The sequence below is a fragment of the Xenopus tropicalis genome, chromosome 10 (genome assembly GCF_000004195.4).
Source record: "Xenopus tropicalis strain Nigerian chromosome 10, UCB_Xtro_10.0, whole genome shotgun sequence".
Taxonomy (NCBI): Eukaryota; Metazoa; Chordata; class Amphibia; order Anura; family Pipidae; genus Xenopus; species Xenopus tropicalis.
The window spans coordinates 2,462,560-2,484,340 of record NC_030686.2 but is presented as its reverse complement, the minus strand read 5'-3'; the positions used below and the strand labels follow the sequence as shown (position 1 = coordinate 2,484,340).

At 49.7% G+C, this 21,781-nt stretch overlaps 1 protein-coding gene across 1 annotated transcript in view; it reads left to right on the top strand.

Annotated features, from left to right (window-relative positions):
- Nucleotides 1–21,781, top strand: part of col9a3 (collagen, type IX, alpha 3) — a 38,567-nt gene that overhangs the window by 5,819 nt on the left and 10,967 nt on the right. Inside the window, exons 3-18 of the mRNA NM_001127025.1 lie at nt 9,101–9,136; nt 9,578–9,649; nt 9,901–9,954; nt 10,169–10,204; nt 11,631–11,654; nt 12,434–12,487; nt 12,797–12,850; nt 14,408–14,449; nt 14,801–14,857; nt 18,544–18,597; nt 18,744–18,797; nt 19,331–19,384; nt 19,603–19,656; nt 19,908–19,961; nt 20,273–20,326; nt 21,628–21,681. Coding sequence (NP_001120497.1) covers nt 9,101–9,136; nt 9,578–9,649; nt 9,901–9,954; nt 10,169–10,204; nt 11,631–11,654; nt 12,434–12,487; nt 12,797–12,850; nt 14,408–14,449; nt 14,801–14,857; nt 18,544–18,597; nt 18,744–18,797; nt 19,331–19,384; nt 19,603–19,656; nt 19,908–19,961; nt 20,273–20,326; nt 21,628–21,681 — 807 coding nt within the window. The remainder of the gene's footprint in view (nt 1–9,100; nt 9,137–9,577; nt 9,650–9,900; nt 9,955–10,168; nt 10,205–11,630; nt 11,655–12,433; nt 12,488–12,796; nt 12,851–14,407; nt 14,450–14,800; nt 14,858–18,543; nt 18,598–18,743; nt 18,798–19,330; nt 19,385–19,602; nt 19,657–19,907; nt 19,962–20,272; nt 20,327–21,627; nt 21,682–21,781) is intronic.

The window sequence follows — 21,781 nt, the reverse complement described above, 5'->3', positions numbered from 1 at the left end:
GCCTTATACCACCATACACACTGCCTTAGCTACCCCCCCATACACACTTGCACTTATACACCCCCCATAGCACACTCCTGATCCCCCCATACTACACTGCTTCATACTCACGCCCATACACACTGCCTGAATCCCACCCCATACACACATCCCTGATCCCCCCATTACACCATGAGCCTAACGTATACTAATACCATAGAAAACTCAAGTCATAACAGTTCCCATCTTGCCTGCATCCCCCAGTAACGTCACATGCTTGATCCCCCCCATCCACGAACACTCTACCGAGGCTTTTACTCCCCACGTATCATAACTTACTAAACGAAGCCACACCTGACACAACTCACCACACGAGAGCGACCCGCGCCAAGCAGCAACTGCCTGATCCTCGCCCATTCACACTTAAAGCACTTATCCCCCATCACGCCCTTCCAGCCATATACCAACCCATGGACATGCTGCCTGACTCCCTCCCCGATTACAACACATGTCTGGAAGATCCCCCCATCTGCACACTGCTTATGCCCCATACACACTGCCTGAAATAGCCCCCATATCACAAACTGACTTAGATCCCCCCATACACTGCCTTATACCCCCCCCATACACATGCCAATGAATCCCCCCCCATACCATAGGCGCTAAAAAAAACAACACTGCCATATAAACCTCACCATAACAACTCACGCCTGATATTCTCCACCCCATACACACTTCCGTCTGATATCCCATCCCCCATATACACTCCTCTTTATCCCCACCCCATACAACACTGCCTTATACCCATAATAGAGACACACATTAGCCAGTTACTATCAATCCCATTACCACACTTGCAATTAGCCATCCCATACACACTGCCTTATCCCCCATACACACTGCACATTATATACCGCCACACATATTACCCCATCACATCGCCTTTATCCCCCATTCACCACTGCCATTATACCCCCGCATCCCTCCATACACACTAGCGATGATAACCTCTACACCACATACAGCCTTATACCCCCCCATCACACTTAAGACTCTCGTCAATCCGCTCCCCAAAATTCAACCTAGCACTTTCCATAGGCACTGTAACTACCCGCCCATACACTAACACTGCCCTATCACCACACTCACCCTATACCAACACACATCCCTCGATCCCCCCCATTCACACTGCTGAAATCCCCCATACACACTGTCTGATCGCGCCGCCATATTAAAGCACTTGCCTTATCTCACTCTCTACACACTGGGCCTTTATCCCCCAACACAACTGCCTTACCCGCCATACACACTGCCTTATACCCACGCCCCAATACCACACTGCTATATACCCCCACTACACATGACTGATCCCACCCGCATTCACACTGCCCATTATACCCCCATATCACACTGCTTTAAACCCCCCATAACAACTGCAATTATAAAAACCCCGCATAGACACATAGCCTATAGCCGACCCCATACACACTGCCTTATAACCTCATCTTCGTACGCCCCATACACATCTTGGCCTATCACCCCCCATACACACTCCTGTCCCCCCCATTCACACTGTGCCCCTATACTGACCCCATAACCACACTGCCTGATCCCCACCCATAACACACTTGTCTGATCCCCCCACATATACACGCCTTATCCCCCCCCATCACACCTGCTTATACCCCCCCATCTCAAGCGACTGCCTTAAACCCCCATACACACTGCCATTATAACCCCCCCATAAACACTGCTTATACCACCCATACACACTGCTTATCCCGCCCATCCACACACTGCCTTATCCCCAATACAACCTGCACGATCCCCCCATACACACTGCCTCATCCCCCCATATGCACCACTGATCGCCGCACCCATGATGCACCACCTGATCCCCCACATATCACACTGCTGTAATTCCCTCCCCCCAAACACAGCGGCCTGGTCCCACCCTGAACAAACCTGTCATAGATCCCCGCCATACACACTGCCTTATACCCCCCCCATACACAGCTACCTTAATCCCCGCCCATAAACACACTAACAGATCCCCGCCCTAAACACTAGCCTCATCCCCAGCCATATGCAATCGCAAACTGAGAAATCCCCCCCCATACACAAAGCAACTGATCCCCCCCCATACACACTGCCTGATTCCTCCCCGCCCAAACACAGCGCCTGGTCCCCCCAATACACACTGTCTGAACCCCCCCCCCCCCCATACACACTGTCTGACCCCCCATACACACTGCTTTATCCCCCCTACACACTGCCTTATCCCCCATACACACTCCCTGATCCCCCCATAGCCAAGTATATAACTCCCCCCATAACACTGCCTCATCCCCCCCCATACACACTGTCTGATCCCCCCATACACACTGCCTTATTCCCCCCATACACACTGCCTTATCCCCCCATACACACTCCCTGATCCCCATACACACTGCCTCATCCCCCCCATACACACTGTCTGATCCCGCCCATGACTACACACTGCCTTATCCCCCCCATACACACTGCCTTATCCCCCCATACACACTCCCTGATCCCCAGTCCCCCATACACACTGTCTGATCCCCCCATACACACTGCCTTATTCCCCCCATACACACTGCCTTATCCCCCATAACACACTGCCCTTATCCCCCATACACACTGCCTTATCCCCCATACACACTGCCTGATCCCCCCCATTCACACTGCCTGATCCCCCCATACACACTGCTTTATCCCCCCTAACACACTGCCTTATCCCCCCATACACACTGCCTTATTCCCCCCATACACACTGTTTCCCCCATTACACTGCCTGATCCCCCCCATACACACTGCCTGATCCCCCATTCACACTGCCTGATCCCCCCCGCATACACACTGCTTTATCCCCCCTACACACTGCCTTATCCCCCCATACACACTGCTTTAATCCCCCCTACACACTGCCTTATCCCCCATCAAAACGACAACGCACACTCCCTGATCCCCCCCACACGCACCGCCTGATCCCCCCCCATAGCACACTGCCTGATTCCTCCCCCCCCAAAACAACAGCGCCTGATCCCCCCCATACACACTGCCTGATCCCCCCCATACACACTGCCTTATCCCCCCCATACACACTGCCTTATCCCCCGCCATACACACTCCCTAATCCCCCCATACACACTGCCTGATCCCCCCCATACACACTGCCTGATCCCCCCATACACACCGCCTTATCCCCCCATTCACACCGCCTTATCCCCCCCTCACCACTGCCTTATCCCCCCATACACACTGCCTTATCCCCCCCATACACACTGCCTTATCCCCCCCCATACACACTGCCTTATCCCCCACCCATACACACTGCACTATCCCCCACGCCATACACACAGCTGCCTTATCCCCCCATACACACTGCCTTATCCCCCCCATACACACTCCCTAATCCCCCCCATACACACTCCCTAATCCGCCCCCATACACACTGCCTGATCCCCACCGCAATACACACTGCCTGATCCCCCCCATACACACTGCCTGATCCCCCCATACACACTGCCTGATCCCCCCCCCATACATACTGCCTTATCCCCCCATACACACTGCCTTATCCCCCCATTCACACCGCCTTATCCCCCCATCACATACTGCCTTATCCCCCATACACACTGCCTTATCCCCCATTCACACCGCCTTATCCCCCCATACACACTGCCTTATCCCCATACCACACACTGCCTTATCCCCCCCCCATTCACACTGCCTTATCCCCCCATACACACTGCCTTATCCCCCCCATACACACTGCCTTATACCCCCCATACACAAATCTGCCTGATCCCCCCCATACACACTGCCTGATCCCCCCCATACACACTGCCTGATCCACCCCCATACACACTGCCTGATCCCCCCCATACATACTGCCTTATCCCCCATACACACTGCCTTATCCCCCCATTCACACCGCCTTATCCCCCCATACATACTGCCTTATCCCCCCATACACACTGCCTTATCCCCCCCATTCACACCGCCTTATCCCCCCATACACACTGCCTTATCCCCCCATACACACTGCCTTATCCCCCCCATTCACACTGCCTTATCCCCCCATACACACTGCCTTATCCCCCCCCATACACACTCCCTAATCCCCCCCATACACCACTCCCTAATGGCCCCCCCATAGCGACACTGCCTGGATCCCCCCCCTATGACTACACTGGCCTGGATCCCGTTCCAGGGTACGACTCCGCCTTATCCCCCCCCATTCCCACGACTGCCTTAGGTCCCCCCCGATGACCACACTGCCTTATCCCCCCCATACACACTTGCCTTATCCCCCCCATACACACTGCCTTATCCCCCCCCATGACACACTGCCTTATCCCCCCATACACACTGCCTTATCCCCCCCATACACACTGCCTGATCCCCCCCATACACACTGCCTTATCCCCCCCATTCACACTGCCTTATCCCCCCATACACACTGCCTTATCCCCCCATACACACTGCCTTATCCCCCCCATACACACTGCCTTATCCCCCCCATACACACTGCCTTATCCCCCCCCCCATACACATGCCTTATCCCCCATACACACTCCCTAATCCCCCCCATACACACTGCCTGATCCCCCCCATACACACTCCCTAATCCCCCCCATACATACTGCCTAATCCCCCCCATACATACTGCCTGATCCCCCCCATACACACAGCCTTATCCCCACCCATACCTATGCTGCCTGTGTGCCAAACTCTGCCTGCCCTATGCTGCCTGTGTGTTCCCACGCAGGCAGAGAATCAGGCCGGGGGGCTGTAGCCTAAGGGACTATACCTGGTATGTGACTGTGAGCAATGTAGTTGCCGGTAATTTTGTAATAATTTGTCCTCTGCCCCCAGCCCACCTCCTCTGATCTGCCCCCAGCCCACCTCCTCTGATCTGCCCCCAGCCCACCTCCTCTGATCTGCCCCAGCCTCCTATCCCCTCTCCCAGCTCCCTTTCTAGCCGCCCCCAATCTATTGCCCCTTGAATGAGGCCCACTGACTACATGCCCCACCCCCCATTAACATCATTGTTCCGCCCCTGACATTATAGACCTGCCCCTGTTGCCCCTCCCCCCTGCCCTGGCCAGTAATAAGAAGCCTGAAAGGTGGCAACCGAAGCGAAAATCATGTAGCTTTTCTATTGTTCTATCAGTATCTGGGACTGCGACTGCCAATCAGATGCCCCCATTGCCCTCATTGTTGGACTCTGGGTCTGTTTGGGCAGCGCCAGTTGGGCCAATCCCTGTTGAGTGACACTCTAGGGAGTGAGTTTGCCTTCCAGTGAATGAGACAACCTGTATGAGTGAGAGCTCCTTCTGGTGAGTGAGGCCTCCTTACTGTGAGTGAGTGAGACCTTCTGTCATGCAGTGAGTGAGACTGCTTTTCAGTGAGTGAGTGAGACCACCTTCCAGGCTGGGGAATGAGAACTCCTTTCAGTGGAGTTAAAGGAACAGTAACACCAAAAAATGAATGAGCTTTAAATTAATATAAATAGAATGCACTGTTGCCCTGCACTGGTACAGCTGGGGTGTTTGCTACAGAAACCCTACTATAGTTTATATAAATACCCCGCTGTGTAGCCCCGGGGGCAGCCATTCCTGCACTGGTACAGCTGGGGTGTTTGCTACAGAAACCCTACTATAGTTTATATAAATACCCTGCTGTGTAGCCCGGGGGCAGCCATTCCTGCACTGGTACAGCTGGGGTGTTTGCTACAGAAACCCTACTATAGTTTATATAAATACCCCGCTGTGTAGCCCGGGGGCAGCCATTCCTGCACCGGTACAGCTGGGGTGTTTGCTACAGAAACCCTACTATAGTTTATATAAATACCCCGCTGTGTAGCCCGGGGGCAGCCATTCCTGCACCGGTACAGCTGGGGTGTTTGCTACAGAAACCCTACTATAGTTTATATAAATACCCCGCTGTGTAGCCCCGGGGGCAGCCATTCCTGCACTGGTACAGCTGGGGTGTTTGCTACAGAAACCCTACTATAGTTTATATAAATACCCCCGCTGTGTAGCCCCGGGGGCAGCCATTCCTGCACCGGTACAGCTGGGGTGTTTGCTACAGAAACCCTACTATAGTTATATAAATACCCCGCTGTGTAGCCCCGGGGGCAGCCATTCCTGCCACTGGTACAGCTGGGGTGTTTGCTTACAGAAACCCTACTATAGTTTATATAAATACCCCGCTGTGTAGCCCGGGGGCAGCCATTCCTGCACTGGTACAGCTGGGGTGTTTGCTACAGAAACCCTACTATAGTTTATATAAATACCCCGCTGTGTAGCCCCGGGGGCAGCCATTCCTGCACTGGTACAGCTGGGGTGTTTGCTACAGAAACCCTACTATAGTTTATATAAATACCCCTCTGTGTAGCCCGGGGGCAGCCATTCCTGCACTGGTACAGCTGGGGTGTTTGCTACAGAAACCCTACTATAGTTTATATAAATACCCCGCTGTGTAGCCCCGGGGGCAGCCATTCCTGCACCGGTACAGCTGGGGTGTTTGCTACAGAAACCCTACTATAGTTTATATAAATACCCCTCTGTGTAGCCCCGGGGGCAGCCATTCCTGCACTGGTACAGCTGGGGTGTTTGCTACAGAAACCCTACTATAGTTTATATAAATACCCCGCTGTGTAGCCCCGGGGGCAGCCGTTCCTGCACTGGTACAGCTGGGGTGTTTGCTACAGAAACCCTACTATAGTTTATATAAATACCCCGCTGTGTAGCCCCGGGGGCAGCCGTTCCTGCACTGGTACAGCTGGGGTGTTTGCTACAGAAACCCTACTATAGTTTATATAAATACCCCGCTGTGTAGTCACGGGGGCAGCCATTCCTGCACTGGTACAGCTGGGGTGTTTGCTACAGAAACCCTACTATAGTTTATATAAATACCCCGCTGTGTAGCCCCGGGGGCAGCCATTCCTGCACCGGTACAGCTGGGGTGTTTGCTACAGAAACCCTACTATAGTTTATATAAATACCCCGCTGTGTAGCCCCGGGGGCAGCCATTCCTGCACTGGTACAGCTGGGGTGTTTGCTACAGAAACCCTACTATAGTTTATATAAATACCCCGCTGTGTAGTCACGGGGGCAGCCATTCAAGCTGGAAAAAAGGAGAAAAGGCACAGGTTACATAGCAGATAACAGATAAGTTCTGTAGAATACAATAGTGTTTTATCTGTTATCTGCTATGTGCCTGTGTCTTTTCTCCTTTGAATGGCTGCCCCCATACTACATAGCAGCTTATTTATATAAATTATAGTAGACTTTCTGAAGTAAACACACAACTTTTACCAGTGCAGGCAGCAGCACATTATATTTTAGTTACTTTTATACACTTTCATTTTTTGGTGTTACTGTTCCTTTAATGAGACCTCCTTCCAGTGAGTGAATAAGACCTCTTTTCAAGCTCTCAGTGAGTGAGAGCTGCTTTCAGTAATGAGTGAAACTGCCTAGAGATTAGACATCCTTCCAGGGAATGACTTCAAATGAGTGCATGACACCTCCGTTTAGTGACTTTGTCAAACCCCCTTTCAAGAGATGAGTGAAGTCTCCTTCCAGTGAGTGAGTGAGGTAGGTCTCCTTCCAGTGAGTGAGTTAGACCCTCCTCAAGAGTGTGAGTGAGACCTCCTTCTGGGGGTGAGACTTCCTTACAGGGAATGAGTAAGACCTGCTTCTCAAGAGTGTAGTGAGACCTCCTTGAATTGAGGAAGTGAGACCTTCTATCGGTGACTGAGTGAGACCTCCTTCAGGCCTGAATGAGACCTCCTCATAGGGAATGAGTGAGACCTCCTCATAGGGAATGAGTGAGACCTCCTCATAGGGAATGAGTGAGACCTCCTCATAGGGAATGAGTGAGACCTCCTCATAGGGAATGAGTGAGATTTCATCATAGGGAATGAGTGAGTCCTCCTCATAGAGAATGAGTGAGACCTCCTCATAGGGAATGAGTGAGACCTTCTCATAGGGAATGAGTGAGACCTTCTCATAGGGAATGAGTGAGACCTCCTCATAGGGAATGAGTGAGATTTCCTCATAGGTAATGAGTGAGATTTCCTCATAGAGAATGAGTGAGACCTCCTCATAGGGAATGAGTGCAACCTCCTCATACGGAATGAGTGAGACCTCCTCATAGGGAATGAGTGCGACCTTCTCATAGGGAATGAGTGAGACCTTCTCATAGGGAATGAGTGAGATTTCCTCATAGGGAATGAGTGAGACCTCCTCATAGGGAATGAGTGAGACCTTCTCATAGGGAATGAGTGAGATTTCCTCATAGGGAATGAGCGAGACCTCCTCATAGGGAATAAGTGAGACCTCCTCATAGGGAATGAGCGAGACCTCCTCATAGGGAATAAGTGAGACCTTCTCATAGGGAATAAGTGAGACCTTCTCATAGGGAATAAGTGAGACCTCCTCATAGGGAATGAGTGAGATTTCCTCATACGGAATGAGTGAGACCTCCTCATAGGGAATGAGTGCGACCTTCTCATAGGGAATGAGTGAGACCTTCTCATAGGGAATGAGTGAGATTTCCTCATAGGGAATGAGCGAGACCTCCTCATAGGGAATAAGTGAGACCTCCTCATAGGGAATGAGCAAGACCTCCTCATAGGGAATAAGTGAGACCTTCTCATAGGGAATGAGCGAGACCTCCTCATAGGGAATAAGTGAGACCTTCTCATAGGGAATGAGTGAGACCATCTCATAGGGAATGAGTGAGACTTCATCATAGGGAATGAGTGAGACCTCCTCATAGGTAATGAGTGAGACCTCCTCATAGGTAATGAGTGAGACCTCCTCATAGGTAATGAGTGAGACCCCCTCATAGGTAATGAGTGAGACCTCCTTACAATTTGTGAGTGATACCTCCATTCAGTAAGTAATTAAGAAGAATTCCTTCCAGTGACTGAAACAGACTTCAGGAGAGAATGTGAGACCTCCTCTTAGTGACAGTGTGGGATAGCCTTAATGTGAGTGAGAGCAGTCTCCTACAAATGAGTGAGTGCCACTGCCTCACTACCCACCTGAGACTCACGGCCACTCCCTCTCTGTCTCTCCTGCAGGGCGAACAAGGACCAGCTGGATTACCTGGCCCCCTGGTAAGTATGTACCCAAAAACTCAAAGGGGGGTTATGTCTAAGCTGCGCCATGGTAATGGGGCACATAAATTGGGGGATGTAGATGGTTCTGCTCACAAGAGCTTACAATCTAAACATTAGAAGAACAGGTGATACAGGGGAAATAATTATGATACAGGTATGTTGGCTTTGAAGAAGCCTGGGGGGTGGGGGGGGCAGATAGACTGCCATATAAAGTGGGGCTTCAGTTGGCTTCTGAGGGTTTGGGGGGGGTAGAAGGGAAGAGGTAGACAGTCTCCCTTATACAGGTGGGAGTTGGACTCAAAGGGGGAGTTGGATGGTCCCAGAGCAAGTGGAGATGCTGATAGGTCACATTGTGCTGTGGCACTTATGGGGGCACTTAGGGGCACTTATGAAGGTGGCACTGCACTGTTCCATGAATCCTATTTCTTCCCATTACAGGGTCCCAAAGGAATCCCTGGAAAACCCGGAGAAGCAGGAAAGGCAGGCTTGGCGGGACTGCCGGGCATTGATGTAAGTGATATAAAACCACATAAAAACCCTACAAGGAGGGCATTTTAACTTGGTTCTCAGACTCTGGTGGCCAGAAGATGTCTGAAGGTTCTTTAGGGGTGCTAAGTGTTATTGTTTGTGTATTTTGGGGGGTCACCTGCTGCATTGTTCTGGGCCCTTCTAATGGGATGTCCCAATGCATCATGTGACTTGCAGTGGTCCCCGGCTGCTCAGCGGTGTTGCCCAGTCTTACCTTCTTCTCTCTCCCCTAGGGACTGACCGGACCAGATGGGAAAGCTGGACCAGATGGACCACCAGGAGAACGGGTGAGTTGATGAATGTCATGTGACCCAAACTGTGCCCTTAGACTGGTTCAGGGAATCGTGACATGAAATGAAACCTTACTTGGTGTTGCCCCCCTAAGCCTCTTCCCATACTCCCACCACTCTCCCCATCCATAATGGCAGCTCATAGGGAAGCAGGAACCCACTTATCTCAGAGACTTCCCCAGCAGCATATCATTTTCTATTATTTTTTCAGGGAGACGTTGGCCCCTCAGGACCAGACGGAGCCCCAGTAAGTATAACGACCCCACTAATTCCTTTGGGCTCACTAGGGTGAATGTACTACTGTCTGTGCTCGTAGGGGTATTAGGCCTCTGGCTGTGCTCTTAGGGGTATCAGGCCTCTGGCTGTGCTCGTAGGGGTATTAGGCCTCTGGCTGTGCTCTTAGGGGTATTAGGCCTCTGTCTGTGCTCGTAGGGGTATTAGGCCTCTGGCTGTGCTCTTAGGGGTATCAGGCCTCTGGCTGTGCTCTTAGGGGTATCAGGCCTCTGTCTGTGCTCTTAGGGGTATTAGGCCTCTGTCTGTGCTCTTAGGGGTATTAGGCCTCTGGCTGTGCTCTTAGGGGTATTAGGCCTCTGGCTGTGCTCTTAGGGGTATCAGGCCTCTGGCTGTGCTCTTAGGGGTATTAGGCCTCTGTCTGTGCTCTTAGGGGTATTAGGCCTCTGGCTGTGCTCTTAGGGGTATTAGGCCTCTGTCTGTGCTCTTAGGGGTATTAGGCCTCTGGCTGTGCTCTTAGGGGTATTAGGCCTCTGGCTGTGCTCTTAGGGGTATTAGGCCTCTGGCTGTGCTCTTAGGGGTATTAGGCCTCTGTCTGTGCTCTTAGGGGTATTAGGCCTCTGGCTGTGCTCTTAGGGGTATTAGGCCTCTGGCTGTGCTCTTAGGGGTATCAGGCCTCTGGCTGTGCTCTTAGGGGTATTAGGCCTCTGGCTGTGCTCTTAGGGGTATTAGGCCTCTGGCTGTGCTCTTAGGGGTATTAGGCCTCTGTCTGTGCTCTTAGGGGTATTAGGCCTCTGGCTGTGCTCTTAGGGGTATCAGGCCTCTGGCTGTGCTCTTAGGGGTATTAGGTCTCTGGCTGTGCTCTTAGGGGTATTAGGCCTCTGTCTGTGCTTTTAGGGGTATTAGGCCTCTGGCTGTGCTCTTAGGGGTATTAGGCCTCTGGCTGTGCTCTTAGGGGTATCAGGCCTCTGGCTGTGCTCTTAGGGGTATTAGGTCTCTGGCTGTGCTCTTAGGGGTATTAGGCCTCTGTCTGTGCTCTTAGGGGTATTAGGCCTCTGTCTGTGCTCTTAGGGGTATTAGGCCTCTGGCTGTGCTCTTAGGGGTATTAGGCCTCTGGCTGTGCTCTTAGGGGTATCAGGCCTCTGGCTGTGCTCTTAGGGGTATTAGGTCTCTGGCTGTGCTCTTAGGGGTATTAGGCCTCTGTCTGTGCTTTTAGGGGTATTAGGCCTCTGTCTGTGCTTTTAGGGGTATTAGGCCTCTGTCTGTGCTCTTAGGGGTATTAGGCCTCTGTCTGTGCTCTTAGAGGTATTTGGCTCCCCCTGCAGGCAGAGGCACATTGGGCTGGCAGCAAATAGAACTAAATATTCCCTCGGATCTCTGCCTGTAATTTACTGTAGGTCTCTCCTTGTTCCTAATGTATTTATGTTCCCTTTAACCCCTAGGGACGAGGACCACAGGGAACCCCTGTAAGTACCTGGAACATTCTCTTCTGTTTGTTCTGCTGAGAAGGCCGGAACCCCCTCACCCGCGAGGGCCGGGAGTCACATGACAATTTCAATAATAATAATAATTATAGAGTAACCAATAGCAACCAGCATGTTTGTTTCTTGCAGTTATGGCCACAAACAGGTGAGTGGTTGCCATTGGTTACAAGACTAAGGCCAGCCTATCCCATGTGATCCAATGTGTAAATCTGTCTGTGTCCCTGTCGTAGGAGCTTCATGTGTAACTCTGGGAACAGGGATTTTTAGTACGATGTAGTGAGGAATATTCTGAGACAATTTGCAATTGGTCTTCATTTTTTATTATTTGTAATTTTTTACAATTATTTCAGTCTTTGTTCAGCAGCTCTCCCGTTTGGAGTTTCAGCAGTTATTTGGTTGCTAGGCTCCAAATGATCTTAGCAACCAGGGTGAATGAAAGACTGATATATGAATAGGGCTTAATTAGGAAAATAAGTAATAAAAAGTAACAATAACAATAACAATAACAGAGCAATAGGGTTTGGCTGCCGGGGTCAGTGACCCCCATTTGAAAGATGGAAAGAGTCAGAAGAAGAAGGCAAATAATTAAAAAAGTATAAAAGATAAAAAATGAAGACCAATTGAAAAGTTGCTCAGTTGGCCATTCTATAAAATACTAAAAGATTTAAGATTTTGGGTGGCTTTGGCCCCAGTGAGTAAGAATGAGATCCTCCCCGTGTAACTCACAGATGTTCTTTGATATTGGACTTCTTTCTGATTAGGGCCTTGCCGGACCGAGTGGATTAACGGGCGGAGTTGGACCCCAAGGAACAGCGGTAGGTGTTTCAGTTGCCCCATTTGGCTCTGATATTATGATATTGGGCTAAAAACCAAAGCTGGGGGCCCCCGTGCCGGAATATTCTGGGACCCGTCTCACTGAAAATGACCAGAACATCATATGTAAAAGTGTCTGTAGCCAAACGTATCCGGCACCAGTGGTGGCTCCGCCCCTGAGGAACAATGGGGATGGTTATTAGCACCCAGGCACCCGGGATTTATCCAATTATGCACTAAACCGCCAAAAGGCAAAAAAATAATAGAGGGCGCATTGCATTGTGGGTCATACAGTAATTTCTGTTTTACAGGGACCTGCTGGCCAACCTGGACTTCCTGGGCCACCAGGCCCCCCAGGCCCCCCAGTAAGTATTCTTATACACTTATTTACTCTGAGCATTTCTTATTCACACCAAACTATGGAAATATCATTCACTGTCCCATAGCAACAATATATCATACCGTATAGCATTCCCTCACCCAAACACTCACTCACTGACTCAAACCAACCTTAATCATTCACTCACTCACACACCAACCATATATCATTCACTCACACACCAACCTTATATCATTCACTCACCCACATACCAACCTTATATCATTCACTCACACACCAACCTTATATCATTCACTCACACACCAACCTTATATCATTCACTCACACACCAACCTTATATCATTCACTCACACACCAACCTTATATCATTCACTCACTCACATACCAACCTTATATCATTCACTCACTCACTCACCAACCTTATATCATTCACTCACTCACTCATCAACCTTATATCATTCACTCACTCACTCACCAACCTTATATCATTCACTCACTCACTCACTCACTCACCAACCTTATATCATTCACTCACTCACCAACCTTATATCATTCACTCACTCACCAACCTTATTTCATTCACTCACACACCAACCTTATATCATTTACTCACTCACTCACACACCAACCTTATATCATTCACTCACATACACACACACACACACACACACACACCAACGTTATATCATTCACTCACTCACACTCCAACCTTATATCATTCACTCACACACCAACCTTATATCATTCACTCACACACCAACCTTATATCATTCACTCACATATCAACCTTATATCATTCACACACACACCAACCTTATATCATTCACTCACTCACCAACCTTATATCATTCACTCACTCACTCACACACCAACCTTATATCATTTACTCACTCACACTCCAACCTTATATCATTCACTCACACACCAACCTTATATCATTCACACACACACCAACCTTATATCATTCACTCACTCACCAACCTTATATCATTCACTCACTCACTCACACACCAACCTTATATCATTCACTCACTCACACACCAACCTTATATCATTCACTCACTCACCAACCTTATATCATTCACTCACTCACTCACACACCAACCTTATATCACTCACTCACTCACACACCAAGCTTATATCACTCACTCGCTCACTCACACACCAACCTTATATCATTCACTCACTCAAACACCAACCTTATATCATTCACTCACTCACACACCAACCTTATATCATTCACTCACTCACACACCAACCTTATATCATTCACTCACTCACACACCAACCTTATATCATTCACTCACTCACACACCAACCTTATATCATTCACTCACTCAAACACCAACCTTATATCATTCACTCACTCAAACACCAACCTTATATCATTCACTCACTCACACACCAACCTTATATCATTCACTAACTTACACACCTACGTTATATCATTCACTCACACACCAACTTTATATCATTCACTCGCTGACACTTCTCATACACAGGAATTATATCATTCAGTCGCTGGCTCTGAGGAACAAGAACACTTGACATTTATTTTCTTTTTTTCATTGTCTTCTCACAGGGCCTCCCGGGAGTTGCTCCTGATGGGAATGGAGACCTGCAGGTAAAGACCCCCTCACTGAGACAAACAGCACAGTGGACCCCATTAAGTGTCATGTGACTTTACTGTGCCCCATGAAAAGCTGGTTTGTACCAATGGGTTCCAGCTGCCCAGGTGTTTCTGGGACAGACTTGCCAGAAAGGCAATAGACACCCTATATATCAGCTTTGGGCTATAAAATAACGTATGGGGAGAGGGGGGCTGCTGTACCAGGGTGCCTGTATTTATCAGCCATAGAATTCAGTAAAACAGCGCCCCCTAGGTATGAGACACGGGGGGGGGCTGTGTGTACATTTGGCATCACTCATTGTATGGGTATTTGGTCCCTTTAACCACAAGTCTTGTCTTCCTCAGTGCCCAGCTGTTTGTCCCCCTGGGCCGGCCGGACCCCCTGGGATGCCAGGATTCAAGGTGAGAATTTGGGGGTTATGGTGGGTGTGGTCTGTACAGTCACCTGGGGGGCAGGAGGACTACTGTCTCTATGTTGCCTTGAAGTCTACCTCTTGCCTATTGCCTCTATCATTGCCCTACTGTCTTCATTCTTCATTCTTTCTCCATCTTTCCTACTGTCGCCATCTTGCCCTACTGTCTCCATCTTGCGCTACTGTCCCCATCTTGCCCTGCTGTCTCCATCTTTCCTACTGTCTCCATCTTGCCCTACTGTCTCCATCTTACCCTACTGTCTCCATCTTGTCCTTCTGTCTCCATCTTACCCTACTGTCTCCATCTTGTCCTTCTGTCTCCATCTTGCCCTACTGTCTCCATCTTTCCTACTGTCTCCATCTTGCCCTGCTGTCTCCATCTTACCCTACTGTCTCCATCTTGTCCTTCTGTCTCCATCTTGTCCTACTGTCTCCATCTTGTCCTACTGTCTCCATCTTGCCCTACTCTCTCCATCTTGCCCTACTGTCTTCATCTTGTCCTACTGTCTCCATCTTGTGCTACTGTCTCCATCTGGCCCTACTGTCTCCATCTTGCCCTACTATCTTCATTCTTCATTCTTTCTCCATCTTTCCTACTGTCTCCATCTTGCCCTGCTGTCTCCATCATGCCCTACTTTCTCCATCTTGCCCTACTGTCTTCATCTTGTCCTACTGTCTCCATCTTGTGCTACTGTCTCCATCTTGTCCTACTGTCTCCATCTTGCCCTACTGTCTTCATCTTGTCCTACTGTCTCCATCTTGCCCTACTGTCTCCATCTTGTCTTACTGTCTCCATCTTGCCCTACTATCTCCATCTTGCCCTACTGTCTCCATCTTGCCCTGCTGTCTCCATCTTGCCCTGCTGTCTCCATCTTGCCCTGCTGTCTCCATCTTGCCCTGTTGTCTCCATCATGCTCTACTGTCTTCATCTTGTCCTAGTATTTCCATCTTGTCCTACTGTCTCCATATTGCCTTACTGTCTCCATCTTGTCCTACTGTCTCCATCTTATTCTAGTATCTCCATCTTGCCCTACAGTCTCCATTTTGCCATACTGTCTCCATCTTATCCTACTGTCTCCATCCTGCCCTACTGTCTCCATCTTTCTCTACTGTCTCCATCTTGTCCTACAGTCTCCATCTTGTCCTACTGTCCCCATCTTTCTCTACTGTCTCCATCTTGTCCTACTGTCCCCATCTTTCTCTACTGTCTCCATCTTGCCCTACTGTCCCCATCTTTCTCTACTGTCTCCATCTTGTCCTACTGTCTCCATCATGCCCTACTTTCTCCATCTTGCCCTACTGTCTTCATCTTGTCCTACTGTCTCCATCTTGTGCTACTGTCTCCATCTTGCCCTACCGTCTCCATCTTGCCCTACCGTCTCCATCTTGCCCTACTGTCTTCATCTTGTCCTACTGTCTCCATCTTGCCCTACTGTCTCCATCTTGTCCTACTGTCTCCATCTTGCCCTACTGTCTCCATCTTGTCCTACTGTCCTCATCTTGCCGTACTGTCTCCATTTTGCCCTGCTGTCTCCATCATGCTCTACTGTCTTCATCTTGCCCTAGTATTTCCATCTTGTCCTACTGTCTCCATATTGCCTTACTGTCTCCATCTTGTCCTACTGTCTCCATCTTATTCTAGTATCTCCATCTTGCCCTACAGTCTCCATTTTGCCATACTGTCTCCATCTTATCCTACTGTCTCCATCCTGCCCTACTGTCTCCATCCTACCCTACTGTCTCCATCTTGCCCTACTGCCTCCATCTTGTCCTACTGTCCCCATCTTTCTCTACTGTATACATCTTGTCCTACTGTCTCCATCTTGTCCTACAGTCTCCATCTTGTCCTACTGTCCCCATCTTTCTCTACTGTCTCCATCTTGTCCTACTGTCTCCATCTTGTCCTAGTTTATCCATGTTGTCCTACTGTCTTCAGCTTGGACTACTGTCTCCATCTTGCCCTATTGTCTCCTTCTTGCCCTACTGTATCTGTCTTGTTCTACTGTCCCTATCTTGTCCTACTGTCTCCATCTTGCCCTATTGTTTCCATCTTTCCCTACTGTCCCCATCTTGCCCTACTGTCTCCATCTTGTCCTACTGTCTCCATCTTGTTCTACTGTCCCCATCTTGCCCTACTGTCTCCATCTTGTCCTACTGTCCCCATCTTTCTCTACTGTATACATCTTGTCCTACTGTCTCCATCCTGCCCTACTGTCTCCATCTTGCCCTACTGCCTCGATCTTGTCCTACTGTCCCCATCTTTCTCTACTGTATACATCTTGTCCTACTGTCTCCATCTTGTTCTACTATCCCCATCTTGCCCTACTGTCTCCATCTTGCCCTACTGTCTCCATCTTGCCCTACTGTCTCCATCTTGTCCTACTGTCCCCATCTTTCTCTACTGTATACATCTTGTCCTACTGTCTCCATCTTGTTCTACTGTCCCCATCTTGCCCTACTGTCTCCATCTTGTCCTACTGTCCCCATCTTGCCCTACTGTCCCCATCTTGCCCTACTGTCTCCATCTTGTCCTACTGTCTCCATCTTGTTCTACTGTCCCCATCTTGCCCTACAGCCTCGATCTTGTCCTACTGTCCCCATCTTTCTCTACTGTATACATCTTGTCCTACTGTCTCCATCTTGTTCTACTGTCCCCATCTTGCCCTACTGTCTCCATCTTGCCCTACTGTCTCCATCTTGCCCTACTGTCTCCATCTTGTCCTACTGTCCCCATCTTTCTCTACTGTATACATCTTGTCCTACTGTCTCCAACTTGTTCTACTGTCCCCATCTTGCCCTACTGTCTCCATCTTGTCCTACTGTCCCCATCTTGCCCTACTGTCCCCATCTTGCCCTACTGTCTCCATCTTGCCCTACTGTCCCCATCTTGATCCACTGTCTGCATTTTGACCTACTGTCTTTACTTTTCCTACTTTCCCTTATCCTGATGTGCCCCTTTCCCTACTAGGCTGCCCCTGAAGCTGCTGCCCCAGATGATGCACTGGATACAATCGCCTGGGATCTGGGCGCCACCTAAATACTCTGCCCTTGACTGAGCCATAATAAACCTGATCCCTTATACCTGCTCGTAGGAACCATTCCCCGCCCCTCTGTGTGAGTGCTCCATGCACATTCCCTATAGCAGCTCCACCCTAGAGCACTCCTTTATTTTCCCATCACAGTGACCCATATGCCCTGCAGATGTTTCTCCTTGGGGGGCCCCTGCCCTGCACCTGGGTAATTGTACCCCACATTAACCCCCTCTCAGCCTCCTCTGCTCTCTGTATAAATAGCCTGTATTTCTGTATCATTTGCTGGGATCTAATGGATAATAATAATAACAGCAATACATTCTGCTACATGAAGTGTTGGCTCCTCCCCTGGTGCCCTTGATTGTAAGTTCTTCTGGTCCCTCAGATCCCATGATGCAGTTTGTTGGGGTCTGTTGGATACCCTGATCCAGTGCTGTTGGCCGACTCCTGCATTCTCTTGGGAGTCACATGGGGCCACAGGTTACTCATTGACTGCATCTGATTGGCCGATTCTGTCCATATGACTGGCCAGTGCATTCCCTATATTGGGCACTGTTGGTATCGGGATCTCCTGGTCCATCTCATGGGGATGAAGTGAACAGAACCCCCTGCAATTACTTTAATAACTGTCTTTTCTTTTCAGGGCCACACCGGGCACAAAGGGGAAAGGGGGGAGACTGGAAAGAATGGACAGAAGGTAAGGAATATTGGGGTTTGCATTGTTGTTCTTGCGGGGCAATCAGCCTTTTGATTCGCTGATCTGAGCCCAGTCTGGGAGGGGTTGGGGCACAGGCCCGAATTCATGTTCTGCTCCAACATGTATTTCCTTTCTTTTATTTACAGGGAGACCCCGGCCCCCCCGGACCCTCTGGGATCCCTGGCAGTGTGGGCTTACAGGTACAGTTTAGATTCCAAAACCAGTTTTGATTGGACTCAGCCGATATATCCTTCAAAATGTGAAAGAACCGTGCCCACAGGAGAGACCCTGTTCCAGCTATGCCAGCTATGGGGCATTATACAGCCAATAGCCAATCACAAAACCAGGAAGTAAATATTTCTTGCCCAGGGCCAATTACAGACCAGGAAATTTGGCACATAAAGGTTTCTCAACCAATAAAATACCAGAGACCTTGGTTGAGAGGATTAACAACTAGAGCCAATCAGAAAACAGAGAACTTGGCAGACTAGATTTCAGTATCTGGGCCAATCACAGGGCAGTAAGCATGGTGCCAAACACTGCCCTGCCAGCCAATGAGCAGAATGTCCCCAATGCCTATGCGCTTTGTCTGTGTCAATGTGACAGAGGGTCATCCCCCTCCGACCCCTCACACTTATATATGCTCAGCAATTGGCTGGAATCAAATGCCCCTCAGGGCCTATCAAGTTCTCCCCCCGCCCCCCATCTGATCCAATTTACTCTTCTCTTCCAGGGCCCAAGAGGTCTAAGGGGATTAACTGGGCCCCAAGGAGCTGCAGGAGACAGGGTGAGTGACCTCTTCTTTCTCTGCATGGGGGTTTAGCACTCACACTCAAACTCACACTCAAATGCACACACTCACACTATGCACACACACATACTTTTCAAACACACATTTGAATGCCTACACTCACACTCACAAAGTTGAATGTAGGTTTTTCATTGGCTTTTCCTGATCCCATGACTTTGCACCAATAGATTTAACTGCTTGTTTCCTGCTTACAGGGCCCCACTGGAGTCCGTGGCCCTCCAGGACCTCCTGGACCCCCTGGTAAAGCTGTAAGTATCTGATGGATAATCTCCCCGTGGGGGTTACAAAGGGTGGGAAAGCCAGGCAGAACTGGGGACAATATAAAGCCAATTGAGCTTTACATTGCGAGTGTGGCGCCGGTGTGCACTGCTCTGATATAGCCCCTCCCACGGCGCACACTGCTCTGTTCTGACTCCTGCACAGCCCATACTTCTGTGTATCAGTAATGAGGGGAAACCTATGCTCTGTGACAACATTGTGAATCTTCTGTGTATTTTAGGGGGATCAAGGAGAAAAAGGGCACCCGGGATACCGAGGACCCAAAGGAGACACGGTAAGTAACGGGATTCGCCAGCGCCAAACAATATAAGTGCTAGAAATGCTAAGAAGCGACAGCACCGTAATGTTTTCTGTACTTAATAGGCCAGTTCCCCAAGGAGGCGGAGTGATACACACTGTGGGTATCTGTGTCTGTACATAAAGTCACTTTGTATAGTGCTCTCAAGCTGAATTCTGACCTATAGTGGGCACCCACAGACTGCCCTATAGCCCTGGCACCGAGTCGGCATTAGATTAACCATGGGTGGCCCTGACTCCATCTTTACAACCGCAGCCTCTCAACCCTCTCATGTGTTTCTGTTTCAGGGTAAAGCTGGCCCTAAAGGAATGCCCGGCGGGCCTGGCCCCATTGGGGAACCGGTAAGTGACTGTTGGCCTTTCTGGGTTTGTTTACAGAACTACAAAAATGACTTGGCACAAAGGCTGACTCTCTAGATTGTCAGATACCCCTCTCAGAGGGTAACATGAGCTGCTTCTGCCCTTCCTTCCTCACTTTGTGGTGTCGGCTGTCAGGGAGATGAGCCGCTGCGCCACACAGTTTATGGGTTAATCTGTCCGTGACACTGGCACAATCTGAGAGCCCTGGCAGGAAAGTGGCTAATCCAGAACAGGCCATTTTGTACCTCAGTGAAGGGAAAAGATCAGATACTGAATAAACTTTCCCTCACTGAGTAACAGCCAATGATATAATGCGGATTTATGAAGCTCACACTAAGGGCAAGGCATGATGGGAGCACTCAGTAGGGGAAAGCACTTCCTTCCTGTCAGTAACACACAGAGCAGGGCATGATGGGAGCTTGGGAGAGGATTCACTTCCTTCCTGTCAGTAACACACAGAGCAGGGCATGATGGGAGCTTGGGAGAGGATTCACTTCCTTCCTGTCAGTAACACACAGAGCAGGGCATGATGGGAGCTTGGGAGAGGATTCACTTCCTTCCTGTCAGTAACACACAGAGCAAGGCATGATGGGAGCTTGGGAGAGGATTCACTTCCTTCCTGTCAGTAACACACAGAGCAAGGCATGATGGGAGCTTGGGAGAGGGGATATACCTCTTTTACCTCAGTAATACTCAGAGCAAGGCATGATGGGAGCTTGAGGGAGGGGATATACCTCTTTTACCTCAGTAATACTCAGAGCAAGGCATGATGGGAGCTTGAGAGAGGGGATATACCTCTTTTACCTCAGTAATACTCAGAGCAAGGCATGATGGGAGCTTGGGAGAGGGGATATACCTCTTTTACCTCAGTAATACTCAGAGCAAGGCATGATGGGAGCTTGGGAGAGGGGATATACCTCTTTTACCTCAGTAATACTCAGAGCAAGGCATGATGGGAGCTTGGGAGAGGGGATATACCTCTTTTACCTCAGTAATACTCAGAGCAAGGCATGATGGGAGCTTGGGAGAGGGGATATACCTCTTTTACCTCAGTAATACTCAGAGCAAGGCATGATGGGAGCTTGAGGGAGGGGATATACCTCTTTTACCTCAGTAATACTCAGAGCAAGGCATGATGGGAGCTTGGGAGAGGGGATATACCTCTTTTACCTCAGTAACACACAGAGCAGGGCATGATGGGAGTCCTTTAGGGAATAAGCCCCTTCCCCATTAATGGCTAATGGTAGCTAATATGGCTGATGTTGTTTGTTCTGTTGCTGCAGGGCATGCCAGGCCAGGACGGGCGCGACGGGATCCCAGGACTGGATGGTGAGAAGGTTTGTACTGCTGGGAATGGGCTCTGGGCAAGAGGAGGCAGTTGATAGATTTGCTCAGATTTCATTCAGGCCCCAAATGAGCCCCAAGGCCGGGATTAGT